The 8,852-nt window shown below is 39.7% G+C and overlaps 1 protein-coding gene across 1 annotated transcript; it reads left to right on the forward strand.

Moving 5' to 3' along the window:
• Positions 1–261: 261 nt before the first annotated feature.
• Positions 262–7,724, forward strand: LOC121623087 (cell wall protein DAN4-like). The gene is made up of 4 exons (XM_041960228.1): positions 262–383; positions 2,276–3,031; positions 5,403–5,481; positions 6,002–7,724. The coding sequence occupies exons 1-4, from the start codon at positions 350–352 to the stop codon at positions 6,078–6,080; spliced, it is 948 nt and encodes a 315-aa protein (XP_041816162.1). The 5' UTR covers positions 262–349; the 3' UTR covers positions 6,081–7,724.
• The last annotated feature ends 1,128 nt before the right edge of the window (positions 7,725–8,852 follow it).

Below are 8,852 nucleotides of genomic sequence, written 5' to 3' on the forward strand. Positions count from 1 at the left end.
AATATTTTGGAGATATTACAGTAATGAAAGGATGAGAAAAAGAGAGAAACAAATAAATCATATACTTAGTATATGGTGCTAAAACATATTCTATAACATATACAACACATTCTAAGCACCTATAGGTACACTACCAGACAACTTCCTGTAGTGATAAGTTATACCATGGCCACGCCGCCCTGTGAGGGTTTGAGTGTGACTCAGTCATCGTGTAGCCTCGCCCCCAGACTCCAGCCTCTGGTAATCAGTCACCTGCAGTCACAGGCAGCCACACACACTACAGCTGCCCACAGGGACCAGAGAGCGCAGAGCCGCAGTTTGAGAAGTGTTGTGGGGATATACGGTCACAATGGTGAGGGTCAGCCTGCAAACTCTGATAACATGTAAGTACACTCTGACATCAAATCATGCTGTTTTATTTAGCGACCAGCCTTACAATCTAATTTCTCTGTTTATGTGAAGAGATTTCCCTTAATGTCTCTATCTTGAAGTCAGAATATGGGGAGGATCACATCTCACGTATCAAGATAATTTACAGAATTGCAGTCGTGGATGGTGACATTTTTTGCTCAGGAGATGGAGGGAAGGCACACATGCCGTGTTAAAAAGTTAAAAAATTCAGATTAGATTTGAAGCTCCATTGCAAAGGTGTCTTTATTATTTGATGTAGCTCCCTTGGAAATGTTGAAAATCTCTCCAACTTCAATTCAAATGGGTGATATTTTTCACTATTTAAGTTGCAGCATTTAAAGACGGTGCACAAGTTAATTTCTATTAAAAGCTGGCTCTCTCTGATGGCTCTTATGACATACTAGAATGCTTCTTTCATGTTTGATTTGGTGCCAAGCTCTAAAATCTTACTGATAAAATATTTTAGATATTTCAAGTGGAGTGGAGTCAAGGTTCAAGGGCCTTTATTTCCTCTGGTCTTCATAAGTTAGTGACTATTAAATAGATTTGAGCATTAACTTTGACTTTGGCTCTGTGAAGAACACTGTGCTGTTTTGAAACCATTATCTCAGGATAATGTGTTATCAGTTAAGTCACTTCTGAAAGAATGAGACTTTCTCACAGGATGGGGCTGAACAACAATACTTTTTTATTCGTTTCCAGTAGAATTGTGCAGCAGCTTTCTCTCTGATCTGTCTGAAAACACTCAACTCAAAACAGACCACAGCACTAAGAAGAGTCACCTTGTCTCTGCCCTGACTTCCTGTTCACTGAAACACTGATAATGAAACTCGGCTTTACATGATCCTGCTGCACTAGAGAACATCATACTACTGTGCCCCTCGTAGGTCTTTCATTTGTTCTAGGAGCGTTGTTGGCGACGCTGTGTTTTAAACTCACAGCTGCTGAAATAAAAGATAAAAATGATTAATTCTATTCTGAGTGTGAGGACAGTGGAACATTACAGCTATGTGATCGGCATTGATATATATATATATATATCAATATATTGATAATAATAGCTTCCACTTCTCTGGGCAGGCTGCAGGTTCCACTTGCTTTTTTCAAGAATTGGTTGCCTGAATAAAACTATTATACATCCCACTTCCCCCTTTTTAATTAGCAAACATAGAGTTGTTCTGCTAGCTGGCTGCCACTAGCTTAGCATGGTTTTCTCAAAGCCAGAATGCTAACTGTACCTGCTGCTAGCTTAGCATGGACTGATTTTTTCTTGACTTTTTCCAGTGGCCACACAACAGATGAGTCCCTGCATGTTCCACATTCAGATTTATCTGTGATCAGGATAAAGGGTCCAGTAACTTGCTCAAGAAAGAAAACAGCAGAATAAAAATACAAATAACGACAGCACTCCGGTTCAACGAAAGAAAGGGAATCAATTGCAATTCCAAGCAAATAAAGACAATAAAAATAATCAATGATGGCATGACTAAAAATACACACAAGTGTTTTTACGGGGCACTCCAAAAGTTTAGTTTTGCACTTCAATAAAGTTGAAGGACTCACAATGAGGACACCATCAGGGTTAATCTTTGGAAAGTTCCCTCTGAGCCCTTCCCACACAGAAGTCATTATACAGCTGTTTTCAGAGCCTGAGTAGGCCCTTAAAGATGAGACATACCATCAGAGAGGACAGAGGGAACAGATGAATAATAATTCCACTACTGTCTCCTTAGAGACTCTGGGAAACATTAAAAAGAAGCCGATCAAAGCACCAAGAATATCTCTTGTATGCACTTTTATATGATGGATTACATTTTAGATAAACATTGAGTAAGTAACAAACATCTTTGTTCTTGAATTGCAGGTCTACTCTTAAGCTGTGGAGAAACAGCACAGACACCAGCTCAATCCAACACAACAGGTCAATCCACCATAACAATATTATCTTCATCACCCTCCTCAACAATACCCTCAACCCTTCAGACGTCTCCACCGAACACTGGGGAAACGACTGTGGGGTCATCGACTACACAAGCTGCCATGTCAACTGTTCATTTCACCAGTACAACGCCATCAGTATCTCAGCCCAATAACAATACAGATCCCACCCCAACAGCTGGGGGAAGCACCACGTCTGAGTCGACAACTTCAGAAACAGAAGTTGTCTCTACGTCCTCTTCATCTTCTTCCTCATCCCCTTCATCCACATCTATCACAACTCAAACCCAGAACTCCAGCACAAACTTCATCAGCACCATCACTCCCACCCAACCCAACACCACAGACAGTATCACCACTGGCACCACCACCACAAGTGCCATCGGTACCTCCCCCAGAGCCACCAGCACCACCACCAGAGCCACCAGCAGCACCAGCACCACCAGCACCACCGCCAGAGCCACCAGCACCTCTGCCAGAACCACCAGCACCACTGCCAGAGCCACCAGCAGCACCAGCACCACCGCCAGAACCACCAGCACCACTGCCAGAGCCACCAGCAGCACCAGCACCAACGCCAGAACCACCAGCACCACCGCCAGAGCCACCAGCACCACCACCAGTCCCACCCACACTACCACACTAATACAGGAGGGACACAAGTCTGAGGCTCTGAGCTCAGGTATGTGGCAACAAAAAGGTGTTTTGCTGCTATTAGTTTTAGAGATGTTTGGTCATAAATCAAAGTATTGGAGAAAAAGTTTAGACCAGATAATGATGCCAAATGAATGGTCAGGGGATCAAAGTTATTAGAATTCAAGATATAGGGACCATGAAGGCCTGTACCAAATTTCAAGACAATCAATCCAATAGTTGTCAAGATATTTCAGTAACAATGGAAAATGTCAATGAGCTGGTGGAAACATCCAGGGACTACCAATGTTTTCATGATTCATCATGAAGGGAGCCTGAATGTCTGTACAAAATTTTAGATGTTGAGATATTTTACTGAAGCTTAAAAGTTCTGTGGCTGCTCGAGGGGGAGTCGGAGCATCACTGGAATTAGAATTCACACTTTTTGGGACCCTGAATATATTTAGCGAATTTCACGGCTCTAAAAAGGTTGGAGATACAGTATTTTAGGATAAGCGATGATGACAAAAGTAGAGCTCCTTTAACGCAAGCAGTGTGATAAAACATCTCAAGAACCAGCCCAACACAAACTTCAAGGAGTTTGCTGATGCTAACATAACCTTTTTCTGAAAGCACAGTCTGAGTATATTGCCAGTAAGCTACAGGTTATCTCACAAAACCATGATTATATTCTAAAATAACTCTGATGTCAATGTAATGAAAATCTGATGTCTGTCCTTTAAAAGCCCAAATGTGATGTGTCACACACACATTGCTTAACACACAGCCTCACATACAGAAACCAACAAAGCACAGGAGATCACACCTCTCTGATTAAAGAGGTCAAATGTACAGTTGCAGTGCATCAGATTATCTGTTCCTCCTTCTCTTTGACCTCCTTAAACAATAAATCTCTGGTTAATATGTGAACACCTTCCTCTTATGCTTCCTTGTGTACTTTGAGGTTGAGTATTTACCGGCAGAATCTGTATAAACGGCAGCCGTGTGAAGACAGAAGGTTGTCTTGACAGTTTATTTTCAGTATCATTCACAAAACTGTTCACGCACTGACCTCTTTTTTCATGACATCCAATCATTGCTACCGTGTCATTTCCTGTAGCAGCACTCATACACTCACGTCGAATGAGGTGACTCAGGGAGGAGAGAAAGAGACCAGAGACTCCAGGTTTTAGCTTTTGTGCTGTAACTGAGTTTGAATCCTGTCTGCAGTTGGTTCATTTGGACCAGAAGTTAAATTTTCAGTCTCAAGACCGTGACGCATAAAACTCGTAAGGCAAAATGAGCTCAAAGATTCATAATCTCAAGTAAACAGACAAGACTTGCTGCTCGTTTGTTGTTTAGGATCAAACAGAGCTTCCAAAATCCCTAAAATATCCTCCCAGCTCACTGTTGAAACCCAACAAAGTTATCCATTACTTCATGATCTGTCAGCTGAGTTACTCAAACTTTGACCTTAGCGGGAGGCGTTGGCCTAATTTGGGTCACGTTAAAAGTCACGTTTATGGATTGAATTGTGCTTCCACGTAGGATGAGTGATTAGGAGTTTAGCTGTTTGAACATTTTCCCGGGTCTCAGTTCCGTCTCACTGACGCATACAAATAGATCTTCAGCAATGTGTTTGTACAAGTTTCCCACAAAAGGTTTACTAATTAATACTTAAACTCAAAGGACAGCTTGGCCATCAAGGCTTACCTGAGACAGAGTTAGAGATTTACCAGCCAAGATTAAAATCAGTCACTTAGAGAAGTGTAATCAGCTGAGGTCAGACATGTACTACGTGGGTTGGTCCAATCAGTGAACTGTGAGGCGTGTTCAGATGATGGCATGACTTACGAAATTGTGAAACTCTTGGGTGCCACAAACAATTTTAAGTCAAACCTTGGAAATCTTAAACAAAGAATGGTTGTGTGAGGTTTGGGGCATGTTTAACATGTGATTGTTTCTGGTTCTGCATGGAGTGTTTTATTCTCAAATTCATTCTGAAAGCTGAAATTTTTTTTTATTACTATTATTTTGCTGTTTTTTATAAGCAGCATGGCTCTCAAGAGGGCACTGCCGGTCTGTCTCTATTGGTCAGTCGATCACATAAATATAAGGTGCCCAGATGATCAGTCCTAATGATGTCACCTCCTGACTTTTCCTGTAGTGCCATCATGAGGCTGACAGTTGGGGTTTAGAGTCGAACATCACAACACTCTCATTCACATCTCCTAAGGAATCAACTGTGGTGATCCCTTAACTTTTCATTTGGACAGTAGGAAGAAAGAAAGAAATATAGGAATGCTATATTGCATGGAAACACAGATCACCACTCTATTAACGGAAAAAAAAAAACATATTTTTACACTAACAATGGATATTTTCAGACTCATCGTCTCTCCTCCTCTGTCTCTCTCCAGGAAGTATCGCATTCATTTGTTTTGTGTTCATCCTAACTGTCATCCTAGTGTTATGTGGGCTGTACTACTACAAGATCCGGTGAGTCCAGAGCTTGAATGAACCTCCTGTAGTCAGTAAACGTGCCACTGTTAATGTACTAAAGCTCGACTGAAGACATTTTGTGGCAAATGTAATGTACAGGTAGATTATATTTATGCTATACTTTAGACTATTCTGTCTAGAGTAGTGACTGAGAACTGTTTCATTAAATGATTAAATGATTTAGATTATTTCGGGCTACAGAGCAGCTCTAAAATGTTTGTTTAACCAAAAGAACAAGGTATCTTTTTTTCCCATATATACATATGTATATATATATATACATATATGTATATACATATATATATATACATATATATATATACATATGTATATATACATATGTATACATATATTATATGTATATATATATATACACATATATATATCCCATTAGCCAGTGTAAACAAGACTACTGTAATCGAATATTTGTTAGTGACTATATTAGAGTTCCTTGTCATATTTCTTTAATTTTTCTGCACTCAACCTAATCTCTCAGTGTATTTTCTCTCTGTTCCAGACGTGTATCGTATGGACCTCTTCTGGAGAACGACCACAGCGCTTTAGGAAACTTCACCAACCCCATGTATGACCCTTGAATCTTAACTTTTGAATTCTGACCCAGGATGTGACCCACAAGGCGTTAGTCTGCAGAAGGAGACGTTCTGATCAGTCTGTGCTTACAGTGCAAGTGCTTCAGAACGAGTTCAGAACGGTCACATTTTATGACTGTGACACACGGCTTTGTAGCGTCATTGCACTCAATTGCGAAATGCTTAACAATTGATCTGTGTTAACGAAGCCTCAGGAAATAAAATTTCAGCCTTTCAAACAGCTCTGGTTGCATAGACTCAGGGTGAACTCACATTAGCACAACTGAAAGGTCACAGGTTGTTTCACCATGAACACAAGCGTGTTCATCAGAGGTTTCAAGAATCTGACAAGATATTTGTAAGAAAAAGTTTTCTGTCTGATATGTACAAATATGAGTTGATTATATGAACTCAACCAGGATGTTTTTGCCGTAAAATAAAAAAAAAGGGACGCAAAAATGGCTTGTGGCAATGATAAGGAACACCTGACATTGACAGTGTTCCACAACAGAGTGTGGAACAAAGCTACGAAAGGCTAATATTTCTGTGAGAATATGCATGAACTGCAAATAATTCACAATAGATGTACATCATGAAACAAAAAGTTTCTTTTGTAATCGTGGATTGTTCTCATTGGCACCTGTTTAGCTCATTTCTCCTCAGTTAAACTGTGAAATGAGATTTCCATCGCAAAACTAGATAGTGTAGATTTTCACTAAGTTCATAGACTAATGCTAGACATGGCCTGCTTTTACATCGGAGAAAAGCAGGGGTTTAACCCTTTGTAGAAATCAAATTTGAAGGAGAGAGAAAAATAGGAAAGAAAAGATGAAAACAAAACTATGCCATACTAGTGTGTGATGCTGAATCTTTTGTACTATTTTCATTTGAACCAGTAATCTTGACATTGGACAATGTGGACCCTTTTTTACGCAGAAAAGTAAGAGCTAAGGCTTGTGTTCACATATCTCTGAGAATTTCTCCCATGAGCTGGGAAGCAGAGACATTCTAGGCAACACACTGTTAGCATTAGCAGCTACGACAACCCAGAAGGGAGACTAATTTGAGGATAATGTCTGTGGGTTTCCTCCATTCATTTTCAAACTGTGTTTTTCCATCCAAGGCCTTAATTATGATCAAATAATATTTCTGTATTACAAACCAAGGATCCACTCCAACTAGTATTTATAAGTGAGTTTCTTTTATTGTTGAATGTTAATGTGTTGTGTGTGCGCTTGCTGTGTTTCTGAGTATTGTTTAGATGCAGTTGGGTGAAGAATAATGTGACAGTTGTGATGTTATTGACTAAATCTTGTTTTGTGATATTATTGTAATAAATTGTCTGTGCAGTGAAAGTGATAAAGGATTAATGTGCACAATGTTTATGGTGCACAAAGTGCAATTATAATAAGTGGAATGTAATAAATACAAGCACACAAAGCTTGTATTTGTAAATGCTATTGGTTCATCACTTTGGTCCAGAATGAAATATGTCCACAACAGCTGGATGCACTGGCATGAAGTTCTGCATAGACATGCATGGTGCCCAGAGGATGAATACTAATGATGGTGGTGTTCCTCTGACTTTTCCTCTGGTGTCATCAAGAGGTTGACATTTGTGATTTTGAATAAAGTGGCTCAATAACTGTTGGATGGATTGTCATATAATTTGTCACAGACAGTGGTGAGGTTGCAGATTGCAACTTAAATATATTGACACGGACCCTTCAGCCTTGTCCTATGCAGAATAGCTACTATAGCTATCTAAATCCAAAAGCATGTTTCAAAAACATGTGAAGCAAATAGAATCACATGACAACACAGCGTGACTAAACCACACGTGGATGCTAACAGCACAATGTCTTCATCTTTGCTCCTTAATGGGCTAAAGAGTATTTATTAGTGGCAGCTTTAATGATGGTCCTGTCATCACTGCCCTCCCATCGTAACTGCTTCCATTCTTCCTCTTTCTCAAACCCTTCTCCATCAAGTCCTCCTCTTCTGCCCACGCTTCTCTTTTCTCTTCCTACTTTTTACCCCTCACCAGCTTCGTTATTCTGTTTTTCTAACCTCCCATTTTCTTCCCTCATCTGCACTGAGTTTCTAAAATTGACCACTCCAGTTTTGTACTTAAGTTAATACAGTAAGAGCAACTAAACAATTCAAACATTTATGGTTGCATGTATCATAAGTTAAGTTCATCCCTTTCTGAAACTGCTTTACAGTTTAGTGCCCTCTCTTCCTATTCGTCCTGATAGGTTGCTGTTCTTTGTATTGTAAGATCCAAATAGTCCTGTACTTAAAGATCAAAAGATCAGATCAAGAATACCTTCTGTCAGCCTTACATTCTTATTCATTATTGTTATTATAATAGTTATTACTCTATATTATATTAGTGGTGCATTTGCAAAAAGATATATGTATCTATGTGTGTGTGTGTGTGTGTGTGTGTGTGTGTGTGTGTGTGTGTCTGTCTGTCTGTCTGTGTGTCTGCCAGTAAGTGTGCTATTTTGAATAAATGTCACAGAGTCTGATACAGGGCATCAGTATTTAGGGAGAAAGATGAAGATCCTTTAGAGTTAGATCATTTAGATCATTCAGAATCAAAGAGCAACATCTGACTCTTGTTGATTTTTTTAATGTTAAGATGATTTCATTGGACTGGAAACAGCTTCAGTAAACTTACTGGCAGCTTTTTGCATTTGTAAGATAGAACTGTTGGCCGACATTAGACACCATGCCAAACCAAGTGGGTCTATATATAGGAAAGCCCCTTAC

Source organism: Chelmon rostratus, chromosome 19 (assembly GCF_017976325.1).
Source record: "Chelmon rostratus isolate fCheRos1 chromosome 19, fCheRos1.pri, whole genome shotgun sequence".
Taxonomy (NCBI): domain Eukaryota; kingdom Metazoa; phylum Chordata; class Actinopteri; order Chaetodontiformes; family Chaetodontidae; genus Chelmon; species Chelmon rostratus.

Bases quoted from the DNA above. Each gene is read 5' to 3' on its own strand.
- LOC121623087 (XM_041960228.1), top strand. From the start codon at position 350: ATGGTGAGGGTCAGCCTGCAAACTCTGATAACAT. The intron at 3,032-5,402 runs GTATGTGGCAAC...GTCTCTCTCCAG, and splicing joins GTCTGAGGCTCTGAGCTCAG to GAAGTATCGCATTCATTTGT. The intron at 5,482-6,001 runs GTGAGTCCAGAG...TCTCTGTTCCAG, and splicing joins CTGTACTACTACAAGATCCG to ACGTGTATCGTATGGACCTC.